At 57.5% G+C, this 23,266-nt stretch overlaps 1 protein-coding gene across 2 annotated transcripts; it reads right to left on the reverse strand.

The window, feature by feature from the left end:
* Positions 1–4,596: 4,596 nt before the first annotated feature.
* Positions 4,597–22,891, reverse strand: TFCP2 (transcription factor CP2). 2 transcript variants are annotated; one of them, XM_033083203.2, is made up of 15 exons: positions 21,860–22,891; positions 19,615–19,766; positions 17,898–17,974; positions 17,072–17,177; positions 16,901–17,007; positions 15,868–16,020; positions 12,904–13,014; positions 11,296–11,384; positions 10,254–10,299; positions 9,436–9,529; positions 8,852–8,942; positions 8,291–8,397; positions 6,360–6,502; positions 5,206–5,257; positions 4,597–5,115 (listed from the first exon to the last, which is right to left on the reverse strand). In XM_033083203.2, exons 1-15 carry the CDS (start codon positions 21,979–21,981, stop codon positions 5,078–5,080), a joined length of 1,488 nt encoding a protein of 495 aa, XP_032939094.1. In that variant the 5' UTR covers positions 21,982–22,891; the 3' UTR covers positions 4,597–5,077. The 2 variants fall into 2 exon arrangements, with proteins under 2 accessions (XP_032939094.1, XP_032939093.1); XM_033083202.2 differs by having other exon boundaries at positions 10,254–10,302.
* Positions 22,892–23,266: the final 375 nt, after the last annotated feature.

Below are 23,266 nucleotides of genomic sequence, written 5' to 3' on the forward strand. Positions count from 1 at the left end.
AAAGAACAATGCCCCAGCTGGTTTATAAAACATGGCCATTAACAGGAGATATCCCATGAGATAAAGAACACTGCCCCAGTTGGTTTATAAAACATGGCCATTAACAGGAGATATCCCATGGAGGTAAAGAACACTGCCCCACCTGGTTTATAAAACATGACCATTAACAGGAGATATCCCATGCAGACAAAGAACACTGCCCCAGCTGGTTTCAATGGATGCCCGTTAGCAGAATATCTCCCACAGAGATCAGGGTCACTGCCCCACCCTCAATAGATGGTGACAGAACAGACACCTTTGATCACATCCTGTATTGTAACCCAAGACAGCTGAAACAGCCCTGAGCTGAGATTTGTGTGTTTGCCCAGGGCCAGGGGCTCAGGGTTGGTTGTGGTGTCCCAGGCTGGACAGAATCCTCAGATTCTCCTGGGAATCCTTTTCAGAGCAGGGAGAGGGGGCAGGGGCGCTTTGCTGAGGGATTTCAGTTTATGCCATGAGAACACCCGGGGCAATCAGGGATGAGTGCTCAGGGCTGTTCCCCTGCTATGCTCGTGCCTCCTGCTCTGGGAATTCCTCACTAATCCTGCTCAATTTTGGGGGACAACCAGGGGAGGAGAATTCTCAACCTCTCACCCCCTTCACCTCCTTCAGAAGCTTTGGAGAATCCAGAATTCCTTTTGGAGGTTCCTGTTTCAGGTTCTGCCAGCTCACACCACGGTTGGAGTCCAGGAGATTCCCGGGAAGGTCCGAGGGTGGGGAGTCATAGGGACAGAAGGCACGAGAATCTGAACCCCTCCCCTGCCCCTCTGAGGCTGGAGAGCAGCAGGCACCGAGCACAGCCACACCCTGAGCCTGCCCAGAGCCCTTCCCTCCCTTCACACATTCGGCAGAAACAGCGAAATCTTGGCTTTTGTCCCCAAAATACACAGCAAGGTGTGGGGTCAGGAACGAGGGGATGGTGTGGGATAAGGAATGAGGGGATGGTGTCAAATAAACGAATGAAGGGATGATGTGGAATAAAGGATGAGTGGAAGGTGTGGGATAAATGATGAATGGGTGTGGGATAAGGAATGAGGGGATGGTGTGGGATAAGGAATGAGGGGATGGTGTCAAATAAACGAATGAGGGGATGATGTGGAATAAAGGATGAGTGCAAGGTGTGGGATAAGGAGTGAATGGAAGGTGTGGAATAAAGGATTAGTGGATGGTGTGGAGTCAGGAACGAGGGGATGGCCTGGGATAAAGGATGAGTGGAAGGATGAGGAGTGAGTGCAAGGTGTGGGATAAGGAATGAGGGGATGGTGTGGGATGAGTGCACGATGTGGGATAAACAACGAGTGCAAGGTGTGGGATAAGGATGGGTGGATGGTGGCAGTAAGAGATGGGGAATGTCCTGGTTGTGGCCAGGACAGGGTTCATTTCTGCAACAGCTGTGAGGGGCAGGGCCAGGACCCCTCAGTCCTTCTGTCCAGGACCCCCCCAGGTCCTTCTGTCCAGGACCCCCTCAGTCCTTCTGTCCCCTTTGCTCTCTGCGCTGCTGCTCCTGTTTCTCCTCTCGTTGCTGGTTCCAGTACAGTAATTTCACGACCATAAGCCGCACCGGACTATAAGGCGCACTTTTTTTTTTTTCAGCGAAGATCCATGTCACGTGCAACAAAATAACGAATTAGTAACGGAATCGCACCAAAAAAAAAAAAATAAAAAAATCGTGAACTTTACTGGCAGGTGCTCAATTTGCAAACATTTTTCACAGATCGGCGTAGCCTTAGAACGCAGCCCCAGGCGCCCTCCCTGTGCAGTGGGCCCTGGCACTCCCGCCTGCCCCCGGTGCTGGCTGGTGTGACTCAGCACAGCCATGGGGCCGTCTCACCCTTGTGGCTCTGTGCTGCTGCGGTGCCGTTCCCTCACTCGACTCCGCGCTGCCACCATCCCGCCTGTCCCTCGCTTGGCTCGGTGCTCCTGCTGTCCCGCCTGTCCTCCACAGCTTGGCACTGCCACCGTGCCATTCCCCCTCACGGCTCTGTGGTACTGCCATGCTGTTCCCACTCACGGCTCCGCGGTGCCATGCTGCCACCTCCCCCTCGTGGCTGCGGTGGCTCGGGGGGGCCGCAGCTCTCGGCTGCTCGGAGCGCCTGGGGCTGGCAGCAGCTTGTGGCGGCTCGGAGTGTCCTTGGCTCACGGTGGCTCGGAGCGCCTGGGGCTCATGGTGGCTCGAAGCGTCCTCAGCTTGTGGTGGCTTGGAGCGCCTGGGGCTCACAGCTTCTGTGACAGCCACTCCCTCCCTCCCCGCACTGCCCCGGCACTCCAGGTGCCCCGTGCCGTGCTGAGAGCCCCGTGCCCCCCCAGGCTTTCCCCCCTCGCTGGCTCTGCCCCAATGCCACTGCCGGGCGGGCTCGCACTTCCGGGTTTGCGAATTTCACAACTTGGTCCATTATATAAGGAGCACCGGACTATAAGCCGCACTTCCGGGTTTGGGGGAAAAACTTAGTTAAAAGGTGCGCCTTATGGTCATGAAATTACTGTAATTTCACGATTACAAGCCGCACCATTTTGACTAACATTTTACTCCCACCCCGGAACTGTGGCTTACACTCAGCAGCGGCCAATATGTGAATAATCTTCTGACATTTCCAACCCCGGAAGTGCCGAGTTGAACACCTGCCACCGCACGATGGTTACAAATTGTTTCGCGGCGGGTGGAGCCGGGCTCCCTGCCGGCAGCACCGGGGTGGGGAGGTGGGGGAGCTCCCTCCTTCAGGTAGTGCAGCCTGGGGGAGGCGGGGGGCTCCTTCCCCTCCTGCTGCCATGGGTGCCAGTGGGCTCCATCCCCACCTCCCATCACTGCCACGGGTGCTGGCGGGCTCCGTACCCCCCGAGTGGCAGCACCAAGCTGGGCCACCCGGCCCAGCCCCGAGCCCTCACGGCCCGAGCCGAGCCAGTAAACCCCGCCCTGCCGCGGCTGTGAACGACAGAGCGGATTATAATTGGGTGCAGCTTGCGTATGGACAAAGAACAAAATATTTGCCGACACCCGGAGATGCGGCTTATACTCAGTGCGGCTTGTAATCGTGAAATTACTGTACTGTAAATTCTTTCTCTCCTCCCCGTTTCCCTTTGTGTCCCCCCCGGGTGATTTGGGGGCTCGGGACCCCACCTCAGTTATTGACTCGGGAAATGAAAGATCAGACCCCCCCCGTGTCCCCACCCTCACCTGTCCCAGGTGAATTCCCAGGTACAAACCTGCAATGAGGGCGCTCCCACCCTCCAGGTGTGCCCACCTGAGGCAGGATCGAAATGGGGAGCTGCAGCTCTGACACCCCCGGGGCATGGGGGAGTTGGGGATGAATTTGAGGTGATTTGGGGGATTTGGGAGTGAATTTGAGGGGATTTGGGGATAATTTTGAGGTGATTTGGGGATGAATTTGAGAATTTGGGAATGATTTTAAGGGGATTTGGGGAATTTGTGGATGAATTTGAGATGATCTGGGAATGATTTTGAGGTGATTTCAGGGATTTGTTGATGAATTTGAGGTGGTTTAGGGTAATTCGTGGATGCACTTGAGGTGATTTGGGAATGATTGAGGCAATTTGGGGAATCTGGGAATGATTTTGAGGTAATTTGAGGAATTTGTGGATGAATTTGAGGTGGTTTGGGAATGAATTTGAGAATGAATTTGAGGTAATTTGCGGGATTTGGGGATAAATTGGAGGTGATTTGGGGGATTTGGGAATGATTTTGAGATAATTAGGGGTAATTTGGGAATTAATCTGAGGTAATTTGGGGGATTTGTGGATAAATTTGAAGTGATTTGGGAATGATTGAGGCGATTTGGGGATGATTTTGAAGTAATTTGGGGATCAATTTGAGGCAATTTGGGGATCAATTTGAGGCGATTTGGGGGATTTGGGAATTATTTTGAGGTAATTTGAGGGATTTGTGGATGAATTTGAGGATTTGGGAATGATTTTGAAGTGGTTTGGGGTAATTTGGGGATGATTTTGGGGTGGTTTAGGGGATTTGTGGATGAATTTGAGGTGATTTGGGAATGATTTTGAGGATTTGGGAATTATTTTGAGGTGATTTGGGGTAATTTGAGAATGAATTTGAGGTAATTTGGGGGATGTGTGGATAAATTTGAGGTGATTTGGGGGATTTGGGAATGATTTTGAGGATTTAGGAATGATTTTGAGGTGATTTGGGGAAGATTCAGGGATATTTCAGGGTGATTTTGGTGCCATCCTGAGGTGACTGTGGCAGATTTTTGGAGGCGATTTTGGGTTCTTAGAGGGGGATTCTGGGGATTGCTTGGTTTGAGTGATTTTTGTGTGGTGCTGGGGATGATTTTGGGGAGAAGTTTGGCGTGATTTTGGAGGTGATGCTGACCCCTGTCACAACTGTCACCTGAGCACCTGGCCCCACCCTGCCTTCATTTCAACCAAACTCGGTTTATTTTGCCTTTCTTTCCCAATTTTTTGCCTTTTTTCCCATTTTTTGTCTTTTCCCCCCATTTTTTACCTTTTTTCCCCATTTTTTTACCTTTTTTCCCATTTTTTTTCTTTTTTCCCAATTTTTTTGCCTTTTTTCCCCATTTTTTCGCCTGGAACCCCCCTGGCTGAGGCTGAATCACCTGGAGCACCCAGGTCTGAGGGATCTGGGGTCACCTGGGCAGGTTCCTCACCTCAATCACTCCACACACTCAGCACAAATTGAGAAATCTTTGCTTTTCTCTCCAAAACTCACAGCGATTTCCCCTGCCCCCCCACCCCCAAATCATTCCTTCATCCTCCAATTTTCCATAATTCAATCTGGAATTCTTGATGACCTAATGAGATCACTTCACACCTGCACACTCCACCTGCCCCAGGTGGGTGAGCACCTCAGAGCTGCAGCAGTGCCAGGAGTCACCTGGGGGAGGGGCTGCCAGGTATCAACACCTGGGGGCTCTCCAGGTGTGCCCTGCCAGGTAACCACACCTGAGGGTTCCCAGATCTCTGCTGTGTCCTTGTGCTGGCAGTGCAGGGTGTCCAGGTGTGCTGGGAGGCTGCAGGTGCTCCTCACCTGGCTCTCACCTGGCCCCTATTTCAGGATGATGTGGTAGCTGTCGTTGGTTTCGGCTGCAAAGGAAGCCAAGGTCACCTCAGGGCAGGTGAGGGGGGGGTCTGGGCCAGGTGTGGCCCCAGCAGAGCCCCAGGTACCCCACACACCTTTCATGGTGTCCAGGACGAAGCAGGATTCATCCTGGAAGTTCTGGATCATCTGAAAAAGCCCAAACACCAATTCAGGGTTTTGGGGAAGGGGATGGGCTCCCAAGGGCTGCAGGTGCCCAGGTGGGAGCTCAGGTGGGAGCTCAGGTGGGAGCTGGAGCCAAAAACATTTCACTCCTTCCCTGGGCCCTTCCAGACACCTGCCCAGGTGAGCCCTGGTGTTCCCCGAAGGGATCCTTCCTGGAGCCCTTCCCTCCTTCCCAGGTGTGCCCCATGTATGTCCCAGGTGTGTAAGGATCCTTCCTGGAACCCTTCCCTCCTTCACAGGTGTGCAGGGATCCCTCTTGAAGCCCTTCCCTCCTTCCAAGGTGTGTGGGGATCCCTCCTGGATCCCCTCCCTTCTTGCCAGGTGTTCCCCAGGTGTCCCAGGTGCTCCCCAGGTATGTCCCAGGTGTGCAGGGATCCCTCCTGGAGCCCTTCCCTCTTTCCCACATGTTCCCCAAGTGTGCCCAGGTGAGCCCCAGGTGCTCCCCAAGTGTGCCCAGGCGTTCCCCAGGTGCCCCCATGTGTCCCCAGCTGTGCTCTGATGTTCCCCAGGTGTTTCTCAGCTATCCCCATGTGTCCCCAGGTGTGCTCAGGTGAGCCCCAGGTGTTCCCCAGTGTCCCCAGCTGTGCCCAGGTGTTCCCATGTGTCCCCAGGTGAGCCCCAGGTGTTCCCCATGTGTTTCCCAGCTGTCCCCATGTGTCCCCAGGTGTTCCCATGTGTCCCCAGGTGTGTCCCAGTAATGTCCAGGTGTTCCCCAGGTGTTCCACAAGTGTGCCCAGGCATTCCCCAGGTGTTCCCCAGGTGTTCCCATGTGTCCCCAGGTGTGCCCAGGTGTCCCCAGGTGTGCCCAGGTGTTCCCCAGGTGTGCCCATGTGTCCCCAGGTGTGCCCAGGTGTTCCCCAGCTGTCCCCAGGTATGCCCAGCTGTGCCCATGTGTCCCCAGGTGTTCCCCAGGTGTCCCCATGTGTCCCCAGGTATCCCCAGCTGTCCCCATGTGTCCCCAGGTGTTCTCAGGTGAGCCCCAGGTGTTCCCCAGCCATGTCTAGGTATTCCCCCGGTGTTCCCCAGGTATCCCCAGGTGTGCCCATGTGTCCCCAGGTGCAGTTACCTCGTCGCTGACCAGCACGTGGATGCCGGTGGGGCCCTGTTTGTAGATGTGCTGGATCTGCAGCGCAGGGACGCGGAACAGCAGCGCCAACTTCTGCGAGAGCTCGGCCGCCGTCAGCTCCTCCAGGTACACGGCGTGGTACACTGGGGGGACAGGTGTGTCTGTGTCTGCACCTGAGTGCACACCTGTACATGGCATGGTACACTGGGGGGACACACCTGGCACCTGAGTGTACACCTGTACACGGCGTGGTACACTGGGGGGACAGGTGTGCCTGAGCAGGTGTGTGTCTGCACCTGAGCAGGTGTGTCTGCACCTGAGTGCACACCTGGCACCTGAGTGCACACCTGTACATGGCATGGTGCACTGGGGCCAGCACAGGTGTGCCTGAGCAGGTGTGTCTGTGTCTGCACCTGGCACCTGTGTGCACACCTGCACATGGCGTGGTACACTGGGGACACAGGTGTGTCTGAGCAGGTGTGTCTACACCTGGCACCTGAGTGCACACCTGGCACCTGAGTGCACACCTGGCACCGTGTGCACACCTGTACATGGTGACACACACCTGAGCAGGTGTGTCTGCACCTGGCACCTGAGTGACACACCTGTACACGGCGTGGTACACTGGGGACAGCACAGCTGGCACTTGAACAGGTGTGTCTGCACCCGGCACCTGTGTGCCACACCTGCCCAGGCGTGCCCACACCTGACACCTGCCCAGCTGTGCCCCCCACACCCCCAGGCTGGGCTCAGGTCCCGCCTGTCACCTGCGCCCTGGATTTACACACCTGGCCCCAAAATGTCCCAGCATCACCTGAGCAGCCCCACCTGGGCTGTTGCAGGTGGGGTCCATTCCCAGCAGGGTGGGAATGCTGAGCCCAGGTACTGGGGAAGCACCTGGATCCCCCCAGGGGTTCCCAGCTCTGGCTGGGCACAGGTGAGCTGCCACACCTGTGTGGTGGCACGGAGGGAAATTCGGGGTTGGGCATTTCTGGGCACCTTGGCCTGAGGGGAGCGGGCAGGGCCCAGGTGTGCAGAGGGCACAGGTGTGCAGAGGGCCCAGGTGTGCAGAGGGCACAGGTGAGCTCTGTTCACACCTGGGGACACGGCTCAAGATACAGGTGAGGGCACAGGGGAGCTGGGATCAGGTGGGGAAGGGGCTTGTGAGAGAACAGGTGAGAGCACAGGTGAGAGCACAGGTGAGAGGACAGGTGAGAGGACAGGTGAGGGCACAGGTGAGAGGACAGGTGAGGGCACAGGTGAGGGCACAGGTGATCTCAGGGGGGTGAGGGATGGGGCCATCAGGTGCTGAGCACCTGTGGGCAGGTACTCTGCTGGAAATGGCTGCCAGCACATCCCCATTTCCTGAGCCCTCCCAGGTGTGATCCCAGCCCCCCCAGGTGCCATCCCAATCACCCAGGTGTGATCCCAATCGCCCAGGTGTGCTCCCAGGTGTGCTCCCTGCTCCCCAAGGTGTGCTCCCTGTTCCCAGGTGTGCTCCCTGCTCCCTCAGATGTGACCCACCAAGTGTGCTCCCTATTCCCCCAGGTGTGCTCCCCCAGGTGTGCTTCCAGGTGTGATCCCTGTTCCTCAGGTGTGATCCACCAGGTGTGCTCCCTGCTCCCCCAGGTGTGCTCCCCCAGGTGCAATCCCAGCTCCCCCAGGTGTGCTCCCAGGTGTGCTCCCAGCTCCCCCAGGTGTGCTCCCAGGTGTGCTCCCAGCTCCCCCAGGTGTGCTCCCAGCTCCCCCAGGTGTGCTCCCAGGTGTGCTCCCAGCTCCCCCAGGTGTGCTCCCCCAGGTGCAAGCCCAGTTCCCCTAGGTGTGCTCCCAGATGTGCTCCCTGCTCCCCCAGGTGTGCTCCCCCAGGTGTAATCTCAGCTCCCCCAGGTGTGCTCCCAGCCCCCCAGGTGTGCTCCCAGGTGTGCCCTCACCAAAGAAGGTTCCGGCGCTGCCGTCGCCGTCCTCGTGCTCGTGCTGGGGGTCCCTCACCTGCTGCGACTCCTGGCACACGTAGATGGTCAGGCGGGGCCGCACCATCCTGCCACAGGTGAGGGACACAGGTGAGGGTCACACAGGTGAGGGACACACAGGTGAGGGTCACACAGGTGAGGGACACACAGGTGAGGGTCACACAGGTGAGGGACACAGGTGAGGGTCACACAGGTGAGAGTCACACAGGTGAAGTCACACAGGTGAGGTCACACAGGTGAGGGTCACCTGGGCTGCCACCCCCCCCAGGTGTGCTCAGGGGGAGCTGCAGAGCCCAGCCCCAAACCCTGGTGGCTGTCCCCACCTGGCTGAGCCCAGGTGTCCCCTCGGGACAGGTGACCCTGGCTCAGTGGGACAGGTGAGTCCCATCCCCCACCCAGGTGAGTCCCAGCCCCCCCAGGTGTGTCCCCTCATCCCCCTCAGGTGTGTCCCACCCCCCCAGGTGTGTCCCACCCCCCCAGGTAAACCCCAGGTGTGTCCCACCCCCCAGGTGAGCCCCGTACCTGCCCTTGAGCGCGTTGAAGAGCCGGATGCCGTCGGCGGGGCCGCAGATCTGGATCACGTCCTCACGGGTCAGCTTCAGCAGGTCTGCACCTGGCGGCCCAAAGACTCACCTGGATTCACCTGAACTCACCTCAAAGGCACCTAGACTCACCTGGATTCACCTGAACTCATCTGAATTCACCCCAAATCCACCCAGACTCACCTGAATTCACCCTGAACTCACTCCAAACTCACCTGGATTCACCTGAACTCACCTGGATTCACCTGAACTCACCCCAACTCACTTGGATTCACCTGAATCCACCCAGATTCATCTGGATTCACCTGAATTCACCCCAAACTCAGCCCAAAGGCACCTAAACTCACCTGAATTCACCCCAAATCTGCCCAAACTCACCCCAAAGTCACCTGAATTCACCCCAAAATTACCTAAACTCACCCCAAACTCCCCCCATGTGAGGTGAGATGACCTGTCCCAGGTGAGGTTACCTGGCCAGGTGAGGGGAGGTGACCTGTCCCAGGTGAGGGGTGGGTGTGACCTGTCCCAGGTGCGGTTACCTGGCCAGGTGGGGGCAGGACTCACCTGAGAAGTTCCTGAAGAGCCGGGAGAAGGTGGAGAAGCGATTGCGGTGCAGCCACTGCTGAGCCTCCTGCGGGCTCCAGGTGGGCAGCAGCGTCTGGGGACACAGGTGACACAGGTGACACAGGCACACAGGTGAGCTGATGGCCAGGTGAGCGAGGGGCCAGTGTTTGCACTCAGCCAGGGGCACAGGTGAGCTCAGGAAGGGTCAGCACAGGTGTGAAATGAACCCCTGAGCAGGTGGGATGGGGTGATGATCTGGAATTGTTCCCAGGTGAGGTGGGAGTGTCTCTGAGGCTCAGGTGAGCTCAGAGGGTCAGCACAGGTGTGAATCCCCCAAGGTGGGATGGGGTAAGGACCTGAAATTGTCCCCAGGTGAGGTGGGAGTGACTCTGAGGCTCAGGCGAGCTCAGGTGAGCTCAGGTGTGAATTCCCCCAGATGGGATGGGGTGGTGATGACCTGGAGATGTTCCCAGGTGAGGTGGGAATGTCTCCTCTGAGGCTCAGGTGCAGCACAGGTGTGAATCCCCCCAGGTGGGTTCAGAAGGGCTGGGGCCTCCCAGGTGTGTGCAGGTGACCCCCCCAGGTGTGTGCAGGTGACCCCCAGGTGTGTGAAGGTGACCCCAGTGTTTAATTTGAACCCCCCAGGTGTGTGCAGGTGATCCCAGGTGTGTGCAGGTGTGACCCCCCCCAGGTGTGTGCAGGTGTGACCCCCCCCAGGTGTGTGCAGGTGTGACCCCCCCCAGGTGTGTGCAGGTGTGACCTCCCCCAGGTGTGTGCAGGTGAGCCCAGGTGTGAGCAGTACCTGGACAGGTACTTACATCAGCCAGGGGCGCGGGGGGGTCGGGCTGGTGGCTTGGGGACCCACTGCTGGGGACAGAGGGACACGGTCACTGGGGATACTGGGATAGTGGGGATACTGGGGTACTGGGGATACTGGGGATACTGGGGTACTGGGGTACTGGGGTACTGGGATACTGGGGATACTGGGAGCACTGGCATACTAGGGATACTGGGGACAGAGGGACATGAGCACTGGGATACTGGGGACACTGGGGATATTGGGTATACTGGAATTGGACACGAGGATCACTGGGCACTGGGGTACCTGTCCCAGTGTGTACTGGGCTCACTGGGATACTGGGAGCACTGGGATACTGGAACTGCACACTGGGATACCCGTCCAGTGCATACTGGGGACACTGGGACAATACTGGGGATCCTGTCACTGGGACACTGGGGCACTGTCCCAGTGGGATACTGGTGACACGGCCACTGGATGGCACTGGGATGTCACTGGGGTCACTGGGATGGCACTGAGGTGTTACCGGGTGTCACTGGGATGGCACTGGTGTTACTGGGTGTCACTGGGATGGCACTGGTGTCACTGGGATGTCACTGGGTGTCACTGGTGTCACTGGCATGGCACTGGTGCCCTCCCCCTCACCTTGCTCTGCCCCCCAGCCCCCGCCAGTTCCCCAGTCACCCCAGTCCCAGTCCCAGTCACCCCAGTCCCAGTCCCAGTTCCCCAGTTCTCCCAGTCCCACTCCCAGTTCCCCAGTCCCAGTCCCAGTTCCCCAGTTCCCCAGTCCCAGTCCCAGTCCCAGTTTCAGTCCCCGTTCCCCTAGTCTCAGTCCCAGTTCCCCAGTCCCAGTCCCAGTTCACCAGTCCCAATCCCAGTTCTCCAGTCCTAGTCCCCCAGTCCCAGTTCCCCCAGTTCTCCCAGTTCCCCAGCCCCAGTCCCAGTCCCAGACCCAGTTCCCCCAGGGCCCCAGTCCCAGTTCTCCCAGCTCTCCCAGTTCCCCAGTCCCATTTCCCCAGTCCCAGTCCCAGCTCTCCCAGTTCCCCCAGTTCCCCACTCACCCCTCCCCCAGGGAGAAGCCGCTGTGGGCGCTGTTGAAGCCGGGCGAGGGCGCGCTGGGCACGTAGGTGACCTCGGGCCAGGGCGAGCACTGCGGGCAGGTGAGGGGGGAAAGGTGTGCCAGGGCACGGCTACACACACCTGGGCACACCTGTACACACCTGCACACACACACATCTGGGCACACCTGTACACACACACCTGGGCACACACACCTGCACACAGCTGGGCACGCAGGTTACCTCGGGCCAGGGTGAGCACTGCGGGCAGATGGGGGAGCACAGGTGTGCCAGGGCACAGCTACGCGCACCTGGGCACACCTGTACACACCTGCACACACACACACCTGCACACAGCCGCACACACACACCTGGGCACATAGGTGACCTCGGGCCAGGGCGAGCAATGTGGGCAGGTGAGGAGTACAGGTGTGCGAGGGCACAGCTACACACACCTGGGCACAGTTACACACACCTGGGCACAGCTGGGCACAGCTGGGGACACCTGCACACACACGCCTGGGGACACCTGCACACACCTGGGCACAGCTGGGGACACCTGCACACACACACCTGGAGACACCTGCACACACCTGGGCACACCTGCATACACCTGGACCTACCTGCACACACCTGGGCACATACACCTGCACACACGTGGGGACACCTGGGCACACCTGCACACACCAGGCATACCTGCATACAGCTGGGCACACCTGTACACACACATTGGCACACACACCTGGGTACACCTGCACACAGATGGGGACACCTGTACACAGCTGGGCACACCTACACACACATCTGTACACACACACACACCTGGGCACACCTGCACACACCTGGACTGTGTAAACACACGTGCACACCTGGGATGCACCTGCACTGCACACACCTGGGCACACCTACACACACACACACACACACACACAATTGCAACCATGCAAGTCCCACCTGGGACTGTACCTGCACGCACCTGGACTGTGTACACATACCTGCACACACCTGCACACACCTGGACTGTACCTGCACACACACACCTGCAGCCATGCACACACCTGGGCTGCATCTGCACTGTACACATCTGCACACACACACCTGCAGCCATGCACACACCTGGGACTGCACCTGCACTGTACATATCTGCACACACACACCTGCAGCCATGCACACACCTGGGACTGCACCTGCACACACCTGGGAATGCACACCTGCATGCAGCCACACTGCACGTACCTGAGACTGCACCTGCACACACGTGCACTGCACACACATGCACTGCACACACCTGCACACACCTGAGACTGCACCTGCACATACCTGGGACTGCATATCTGCACACAGCTGCACACACGTGGCCCTGCACACACCTGGCCCTGCACACACCTGGCCCTGCACACAGCTGCACACACACATCTGGCCCTGCACACACACCTGGCCCTGCACACACCTGGCCCTGCACACACCTGGCCAGCTCAGGTGAGTGATATCCCCAAAGCCCTTTCTTAGGTACCAAAGCACCTTCTCCGCCCCCAGGCAGGTATGAACACCTGGAGCAAAGCTGACACCCAGCTCTGCTCCCTGGCAGCCAGGTGAGGCAGGTGAGCACACCTCAGTGAGGATGGTGGTCTCGTAGGAGGGCTGGTACTTCTCCTTCTCATGGGGCGTTCGCTTCTCCATCTTCTCCCGATCCGTCTTCTGCTTCCGGTCGGCGCCTTTGGGCTGGCAGGACAGGTGGGACAGGTGTGTGGGATGCACAGGTGAGCCAGGTCACACAGGTGACTCAGCCCTACTGCTCAGAAAGGCAAAGGAGCAGCTCTGGGAGAAGCTTGTCCTGAGGGGCTCGGCAGGGACAGGGGTGTGGCCACCTGGATACACCTGGAAACACCTGGATACACCTGTAACCACCTGAGTACACCTGTAACCACCTGTAACCACCTGGATACACCTGTAACCACCTGGATATACCTGTAATCACCTGAGCACACCTGTATACACCTGAGTACACCTGTAACCACCTGGATACACCTGGAAACACCTGGATACACCTGTAATCACCTGAGCACACCCGTAACCACCTGGATATATCTGTAACCACCTGGATACACCTGTGACCACCTGGATACATCTGTAATCATCTGAGCACACCTGTGACCACCTGGATACACCTGTAACCACCTGAGTACACCTATAAACACCTGTAAACACCTGTAACCACCCGAATACACCTGTAACCACCTGTAAACACCTATAAACACCTGGATACACCTGTAATCACCTGAGCACACCCGTAACCACCTGGATACACCTGTAACCACCTGAGTACACCTAGAAACACCTGTAACCACCTGGATACACCTGTAACCACCTGAGTACACCTAGAAACACCTGTAACCACCTGGATACACCTGAGTACACCTATAAACACCTGTAACCACCTGGATACACCTGTAACCACCTGAGTACACCTGTAACCACCTGGATACACCTGTAACCACCTGAGCACACCTGTCATCACCTGGATACACCTATAACCACGTGAGTACATCTGTGACCACCTGGATACACCTGTAACCACCTGAGTACACCTGGAAACACCTGAGCACACCTGTAATCACCTGGATACACCTGTAAACACCTGAGCACATCTGTGACCACCTGAGTACACCTGTAACCACCTGAGTACATCTGTGACCACTTGAGTACACCTGTAACCACCTGAGCACACTTGTAATCACCTGGATACACCTGTAATCATCTGAGTACAACTGTAACCACCTGAGTACACCTGTAACCACCTGAATATATCTGTAAACATCTGGACACACCGGTAACCATGTGGATACACCTGCAACCACCTGGATACACCTGTAACCACCTGGATACACCTGTAACCACCTGAGTACATCTGTCATCACCTGAGCACACCTGTAACCATCTGAGCACACCTGTAACCACCTGAGTACACCTGTAATCACCTGAGCACACCTGTAACCAGTGAATACATCTGTAAACACCTGGGAACATCTGTAACCACCTGAGTATACCTGTAGCTACCTGGATATACCTGTAACCACCTAAACACAGCTGTAACCACCTGAATATACCTCTAACTGCCTGAATACACCTATAAACACCTGACCACACCTGGATACACCTGTAACCAGCTGCGTACACCTGTAACTACCTGGATATACCTGTAACCACCTGAATACACCTATAAACACCTGTAACCACCTGAGTATACCTGTAATCACCTGGATACACCTGTAACCACCTGAGTACACCTGTATCCACCTGAGCACACCTGTAACCACCTGAACACACCTGTAACCACCTGGATACACCTGTAACCACCTGAGTACATCTGTGACCACCTGAATACACCTACAAACACCTGTAACCACCTGAGTACACCTGTAATCACTTGGATACACCTGTAAGCACTTGGATACACCTATAATCACCTGAATACACCTGTAACCACCTGAGTACACCTGTAAACACCTGGATATACCTGTTACCGCCTGAATACACCTATAAACACCTGAGCACACCTGGATACACCTGTAACCACCTAAGCACACCTGTAAGCACCTGAGTACACTTGTAACCACCTGAATACACATGCAACCACCTGCAAACACCTGACTACACCTATAACCCCTGAGCACACCTGCAACTTCTCTGCAGACACCTGTAACCACCTGAGCACACCTGTAACCTCTCTGCAGATACCTGTGACCACCTGAGCACATCTGTAACCTCTCTGCACACACCTGTGACCACTTGAGCACATCTGTAACCTCTCTGCACACACCTGTGACCACCTGAGCATACCTGTAACCTCTCTGCACACACCTGTAACCTCTCTGCACACACCTGTAACCCCCTGAGCACACCTGTAACCTCTCTGCACACACCTGTAACCCCCTGAGCACACCTGTAACCTCTCTGCACACACCTGTAACCCCCTGAGCACACCTGTAACCTCTCTGCACACACCTGTAACCCCCTGAGCACACCTGTAACCTCTCTGCACACACCTGTGACCACCTGAATGCACCTGAGCTGTGTCTTCTGAATCTGCAACACCCAGGTAGGAGATGGGATTCAGGTGGGACAAACTGCACCTGGATACCAGGTCACAGGGCTGGCCTTGACTTTGTCACACCTTGAACACCTGGGCCTCTCCTCTACCCTGAATTGGGATTTCACTCAAATCCCACGGGAAGCACAGGTGTGGAACCTTCACAGGTATCCAGGTGCTCCCCTTGGCAGATCCCTGAAGAAATTCCCTTAACCCTGGATACACCTGTGCTCACAGGTGAAGGGATTCAGCCCAGGTGCACCAGGGGAGGGCAGAGCAGGACCCCAAACCCTGCTGAGACCCGCCCAGGTGAACAGGTGAGAAAAGAGGAGCCAAGCTGAGACTGTGGGGCTGTGCAGGTGGAGTCACAGACACGCCCAGGTGTGACCACACCCTCCCATCACCTGCACCAGGCTGGGGCTGGGAGGCACCTGCAGCCCCCAGTGGGGGACAGGTGAGCACAGGTGTGAGGGGCTGGCAGGTACCTTGAACACCTTGATCTGGCAGCTGGCAGAGTGCAGGTGCTCCGTGTACTCGCCGCTCTCGTTCTCCCTGAAGGTGTCGATCTGCACGCGGAAGGGAACGCCCTTCTCGCCGCCGTGCTTGCGCAGCGTGAACTCCGTGCTGATGCAGTGCACCTGCGACAGGTGAGCACCTGAGGGGCACCTGCCAGCCTGGGCACTGCCCAGGGCATGGGCACAGCCAGGGGCAGAGCCAGGAGCTGTGGGACAGCACCTGGGATCACCTGGATGTGGGACAGAGCCCACTTGTGCCTCACCTGGATGTAGGCACTGCCCACCTGTCCCTCACCTGGATGTGGGCACTGCCCACCCATTCCTCACCTGGATGTGGGCACTGCCCACCTGTCCTTCACCTGGATGTGGGCACTGCTCACCTGTCCCTCACCTGGATGTGGGCACTGCCCACCCGTTCCTCACCTGGATGTGGGCACTGCCCACCTGTCCCTCACCTGTTTGTGGGCACTGCTCACCTGTCCCTTACCTGGATGTGGGACAGAGCCCACCTGTCCCTCACCTGGATGTGAGAGCCCACCTGTCCCTCACCTGGATGTGGGACAGAGCCCACCTGTCCCTTACCTGAATGTGGGCACTGCCCACTTGTCCCTCATCTGTCTATGGGATAGAGCCCACCAGTCCCTTAACCGGATGTGGGCACTGCCCACCTGTCCTTCACCTGTTTGTGGGCACTGCCCACCTGTTACTCACCTGGATGTGGGACAGAGCCCTCCTGTCCCCCACCTGGATGTGGGCACTGCTCACCTGTCCCTCACCTGGATGTGGACAGTGCCCACCTGTCCCTCACCTGGATGTGGGCACTGCCCACCTGTCCCTCACCTGGATGTGGGCACTGCCCACCTGTCCCTCACCTGGATGTGAGACAGAGCCCACCTGTCCCCTTACCTGGATAGGGGACAGAGCCCACCTGTCCCTTACCTGGATGTGGGCACTACCCACCTGTCCCTCACCTGTTTGTGGGCACTGCCCACCTGTCCCTTACCTGGATGAAGACCGAGGTTCTCTTGGCCGGGTCCCACAGGAACTCCACGGTGTTGAGCTGCGTTGGGTTCGCGCGGGGGTCGATGATCCCCACGGACATCGGGATATCTGTGGGGGGAACAGGTGAGGCTCACCTGGAACCCCCCACCTGCCCCAGCCAGGTGAGACTCACCTATGTCCAGAATCCTGTCCCCAGGTCTGTTCCACCTCCAGCCCTCCAGCTGCTGGTGCTCTGTGTACTGCAGCCGCCGGTCGTGGAAAACCACCCGGAAGATGCTCTGGGGAAGGGGAAACGTCACCTGGAGGGGCCCTGGCACACCTGGCCAGGTGTGCAGCCCTTCCCTGTGCCAAAAGGGGGCAAAGAGAACCAGCCTCCCCACCAGCCAGGTATATCCCCCACCCAGCTGCAGGGCCCCAGAGAGAACCTGGTTGGGATGGGCACACCTGGTTCAGATGGGCACACCTGGCTGGGATAGGCACACCTGGCTGGGATGGGCACACCTGGCTGGGATGGGCACACCTGGTTCAGATGGGCACACCTGGCTGGGATAGGCATACCTGGCTGGGATGGGCACACCTTGCCTGGGATGGGCACACCTGGTCAGGATGGGCACACCTGGCCGGGATGGGCACACCTGGCTGGATTGGGCACACCTGGCTGGGATAGGCACACCTGGCTAGGATAGGCACACCTGGCTGGATTGGGCACACCTGGCCAGGATAGGCACACCTGGCTGGGATGGGCACACCTGGCTGGATTGGGCACACCTGGCTGGGATGGGCACACCTGGCTGGATTGGGCACACCTGGCTGGGATGGGCACACCTGGCTGGGATGGGCACACCTGGCTGGACTGGGCACACCTGGCCAGGATAGGCACACCTGGCTGGATTGGACACACCTGGCTGGATTGGACACACCTGGTTCAGATGGGCACACCTGGCCGGGATGGGCACACCTGGCCAGGTGTGTGTGTTGTACCTGTGCTCTCTGCTCACCTTGACCAGCTTGCCGTTGATCTCGGGCAGCTCCCCCAGTTTCCTGTTGTCCAACATCCGGATCTCGTAGGACTGACCTGGGGGCAGGAGGGCACCTGAGGCTTTCTGTCACCTGTACCTGTCACCTGTACCTGTCACCTGAGCTCCTCGTCCATCCAGGATCCCACCAACCCAGAGCTTCCAGCTGTACCTGAAAGCAGCAGGTACAGCCTGAACTTGGAACTGCCACCCTGCACAGCTGGACCCTTGTACACCTGGAACCACCCTGTACACACCTGTACATACACGTCACACACCTGTACAGATACACCTGTCACACACCTGGAATCACCCTCTACACACCTGTACATACACCTCACACACCTGTACAGATACACCTGACACACACCTGTACAGGTACTCCTGACACACACCTGTACAGATACAACTTACACACACCTGTAACCACCCTGTACACACCTGTACAGATACACCATACACACACACCTATAACCACCCTGCACACACCTGTACAAATACACCTTATCCACACCGAGAACCACCTTGTACACACCTGTACAGATACACCTTACATACACCTATACAGATACATCTGATACACACCTGTACAGATACACCTGACACACACCTATAACCATCCTGTACACACCTGTACAGATACACCTGACACACACATGTACAGATACACTTTATCCACACCGAGAACCACCTTGTACACACCTGTACATACACCTTACACACACCTGGAACCACCCTGCACACACCTGTACATACACTTTACACGTACCTGTACAGATACACCTTGTACACATCTGTACAGATACACCTTACATACACCTGAAACCACCCTGAACACACCTGTACAGATACACCTGACACACACCTGTACAGGTACACCTGATATACACCTGTACAGATACCCCCTATCCACACCTGGAACAACTCTGCAGACACCTGTACAGATACACCTTACACACACACCTGTACAGACAGACCTGACACACACCTGGAACCACCTTGTACATCTGTAACCATGCTGTACGCACCTGTACAGATACACCTGACACACACCTGGGACCACCTTACACACACCCGTACAGATACACCTTACATACACCTGTACAGATACACCTTGTACATACCTGTAACCACCCTGCACACACCTGTACAGATACACCATACACACACCTGTAACCACGCTGCACACACCTGTACATACACCTTATACACACGTGTACAGATACATCTTATCCACACCTGTACAGATACACCTGACACACACCTGCACAGATACACCTTACACACACCTGTAACCACCCTGTACACACCTGTACAGATACACCTGACACACACCTGCACAGATACACCTTACACACACCTGTAACCACCCTGCACACACCTGTACATACACTTTACAGACACCTGTACAGATACACCTTACATACACCTGTACAGATACACCTGACATACACTTGAAACCACCCTGCACACACCTGTACAGATACACCTTATCCACACCTGGAACCACCCTGCACACACCTGTCCCCACCTTCCCACACTTCACCCAGGTGAACCCCCAGGTGACTCCCGCTGCACCTGGGCACAGCCAGTTCCCATTTCCCAGCAGGCAAACCGCAGTATTCCCCCAGGACACAACGTGCACAGCAGCACCTGCTGCAGGGCCTGCTGGGGTACCTGTGCAGGCAGGTGAGCTCACCTTGGTTCAGGTAGGTGAGGGTCTCGTCGTGCAGTTTGACGGCGGGGGAGGTGGCGGCGCACAGAACGTACTGGAAGGGCAGCAGCTTGTCCTGGCTCTCCGCGGGCAGGCTCGACTCCTCCTGCTTGAAGATGGGCAGGGCCAGGACATCGCTGTGGAGATGGGACACTCACCTGAGACAGGTGAGCTGGGCCACGGCCTCAGGGGCTGCCTCAGTCCCACCTGGGCTGGGGGAGCTGGGAGAGCCCCCCAGATCCCTGCTCTGCTTCTGGACCCTGCCTGAGCCCAGGTGTGCCCTGAACGGCTGTCCTCAGGTGTCACCCGCTCACCTGAAATGCACCTGTGGTCACCTGAATACACCTGTACACCTGGGGCACACCCGTACACCTGGGGTACACCTGGGGCACACCCGTACACCTGGGGCACATTTGTACACCTGGGGCACACCTGGGGTACACCTGGGGTACATGTGTCAGCACTCCTAATCCTGACTCCACCACTACAACAACCACAACTCCAACTGTAACTCCTTCCCAACTCCATCCCATCTCCTTCCCTACTCCTTCCCAGCTACATCCCAACTCCATCCCTACTCCACCCCAGCCACATCCCAACTTCTTCCTTACTCCATCCCAACTCCTTCCCATCTCCATCCCAACTCTTTCTCTACTCCATCCCAACTCCATCCCTACTCCTTCCCTACTCCACACCAGCTACATCCCTATTCCATCCTAACTCCATCGCTACTGCATCACAACTCCACCCCAGCTCCTTTCTTACTCCATCCCTACTCCACCCCAACTCCTTCCCAACTCCATCCCAACTCCCTCCCTACTCCATCCCAACTCCTTCCCTATTCCACCCCAGCTACATCCCTACCCCATCCCAACTCCATCCCAACTCCATCCCAACTCCATCTCTACTCCTTTCCTACTCCTTCCCAACTCCATCCCAGCTCCCAACTCCTTCGCTACTCCATCCCTACTCCTTCGCTACTCCATCCCTACTCCTTCCCAACTCCTTCCCTACTCCATCCCAACTCCATCCCAACTCCACCCCTACTCCATCCCTGCTCCTTCCCCACTCATGGGGACCTCATGGGGTTTTAGGGTCCCACCCGAGATTTTGGGATCCCCCTGGAGATTTTGGGGTTTCCCATGGGGATTTTGGGGGCCCAGGAAGATTTTGGGGTTTCCCTTGGGGATTTTGGGGTTTCCCTTGGGGATTTTAGGGGCCCAGGAAGATTTTGGGGTTTCCCTTGGGGATTTTGGGGCGCTGTCCTGCTGCAGGTGCTGCTGCTGCCTGACACCCTCACCTTCCAGCTCATTTCGGGGCTCCCCCACCACCCACACTGCGTTCCCTGTCAGTTTTGGGGTCCCCTGTCAGTTTTGGGGTCCCCTGTCATTTTGTGGTCCCATCATTTTGGGGTGCCCTGTCAGTTCTGGGGTGCCCTGTCATTTGGGGTCCCCTGTCATTTTTGGGTTTCCTCTCAGTTTTGGGGTCCCCTGTCATTTGGGGTCCCCTGTCATTTTTGGGGTCCCTGCCATTTCAGGGTCCCCTCTCAGTTTTGGGGTCCCCAGTCAGTTCTAGGGTCCTCTCTCAGTTTTGGGGTCCCATCATTTTGGGGTCCCCTGTCATTTTGGGGTCCCTGGTCAGTTCTGGGGTCCCCTCTCAGTTCTGGGGTGCCCTGGTCAGTTCTGGGGTCCCATCATTTTGGGGTCTCCCGTCATTTTGTGGTCCCATCATTTTGGAGTCCCGTCAGTTCTGAGATCCCCGTCATTTTGGGGTCCCCTGTCATTTTGGGGTCCCTGTCATTTCGGGGTCCCCTGTCAGTTCTAGGTTCCCCTGTCAGTTTTGAGGTCCCCTGTCATTTCGGGGTCCCCTCTCAGTTTTAGGGTCCCCGGTCAGTTCTAGGGTACTCTTTCAGTTTTGGGGTCCCATCATTTTGGGGTCCCTGGTCAGTTCTGGGGTCCCCTGTCATTTTGGGGTCCCATCATTTTGGGGTCCCTGTCAGTTCTGGGGTCCCCTCTCAGTTTTGGGGTCCCTGGTCAGTTTTGGGGTCCCATCATTTTGGGGTCCCTGTCATTTGGGGTCCCCTCTCAGATCTGGGGTGCCCTCTCAGTTCTGGGGTCCCATCATTTTGGGGTGCCCTTCCATTTCGAGGTCCCCTCTCAGTTTTGGGGTCCCTGTCAATTTTGGGGTCCCTGCCATTTGGGGTGCCCTGTCAGTTTTGGGGTCCCCGTACCTCATGCTGTAGGCGCCGGCGCCCAGCTCCTGGCCGATCCCCGACAGGCTGGCGTCGAAATCCTGCACCAGCCCCGACTCGATCACCTCATCCGCCAGCGGCAGCTTCAGCGCCCACGCCATGGCCCCCAGGGCACCCCAAAAACGGGGCACCCCCAAACACGGGGGGCCTCAGGATCACCCCCAAATCAGGGGGGTGTGGTCACTCCAAAAGGGACACCCCAAAAATGGGGACACAATGAAAGCGGGGGTTGGGGCACCCCCAAACGCGGGGTTGCTCCAAAAAGGGGTTCAAAGGGTCCCCCCAAAACAGGGGCTCCACAAAATCGGGGTTCCTCAGGGTCACCCCCCAGGGCTCCTCGGGGGCACCTCAACACCCCCCCGATTTCTGGGGGTACCCCCAAACCTCAGCAGGACCCTCTGCCCAAAGCAGCGACCACAGGGGAATGAACCCCAAAACCCAACGGTACCCCCGAGGCTGCACCCCCAAAACTCCCGGGGGGCTCCCGAGTTCTACGGATCAACCCCAAGGGCTGCACCCCCAAAATCCTGCACTCCCTGCAAGGGCTGCACCCCCAAAATTCTGCACTCCTGTAGGGGCTGCACCCCCAAAATCCTGCACTCCCCTCCAAGGGTTGTACCCCCAAAATTCTGCACTCCCCTTCAGGGGCTGAACCCCCAAATCCTGCACTCCTCCAAGGGTTGTACCCCCAAAAATCCTGCACTCCCCTTCAGGGGCTGCACTCCCAAAATCCTGCACTCCCTGCAAGGGCTGCACCCCCAAAATCCTGCACTCCTCCAAGGGTTGTACCCCCAAAATCCTGCACTCCTCCAAGGGTTGTACCCCCAAAAATCCTGCACTCCCCTTCAGGGGCTGTACCCCCAAAATCTTGTACTCCTCCAAGGGTTGTACCCCAAAAATCCTGCACTGCCCCCCCCGGGACCCCCCACAATCCTGCACTCCTCCAGGGGGTGTACCCCCAAAAAACCTGCACTCCCTGCAAGGGCTGCACCCCCAAATCCTGCACTCCCCTCCGAGGTTTCACCCCCAAAATCCTACACTCCCCTCTGAGGCTGCACCCCAAACCCTGCACTCCCCGCCACGGGCTGCACCCCCCGGGACCCCCCACAATCCTGCACCTCCCTGGGCGCTGCCTCCGCAGGGACCCCTCAGTCCTGGCTGGAACCTCCCCCCAATCCGGGCCGGGACCCCCCGATCTGAGCCCGCCCGCCCCAGTCCGGCCCGGCCCCCCCGCTCCGGGCCGGGACCCCCGAACGCGCCGCTCCGCCAAGATGGAGGCGGCGGTCCCGCCCCCGCCACCGGGAGGAGGCCCCGCCCCTCCGGCGCTTCCAGCCAATGAGATCGCGCAGTGCCGCGTGACGGGCAGCCACAATAACCAATAGAGAG

Source organism: Catharus ustulatus, chromosome 31 (genome assembly GCF_009819885.2).
Source record: "Catharus ustulatus isolate bCatUst1 chromosome 31, bCatUst1.pri.v2, whole genome shotgun sequence".
Classification (NCBI taxonomy): Eukaryota; Metazoa; Chordata; class Aves; order Passeriformes; family Turdidae; genus Catharus; species Catharus ustulatus.

Coding starts and splice junctions, on each gene's coding strand:
- TFCP2 (XM_033083202.2), bottom strand. CDS start 21,981: ATGGCGTGGGCGCTGAAGCTGCCGCTGGCGGATGAGGTGATCGAGTCG. Junction 10,303..11,295: donor GGCTTCTCCCTGGGGGAGGG/GTGAGTGGGGAA, acceptor CTCTGTCCCCAG/CAGTGGGTCCCCAAGCCACC. Junction 5,116..5,205: donor CGTCCTGGACACCATGAAAG/GTGTGTGGGGTA, acceptor CTTCCTTTGCAG/CCGAAACCAACGACAGCTAC.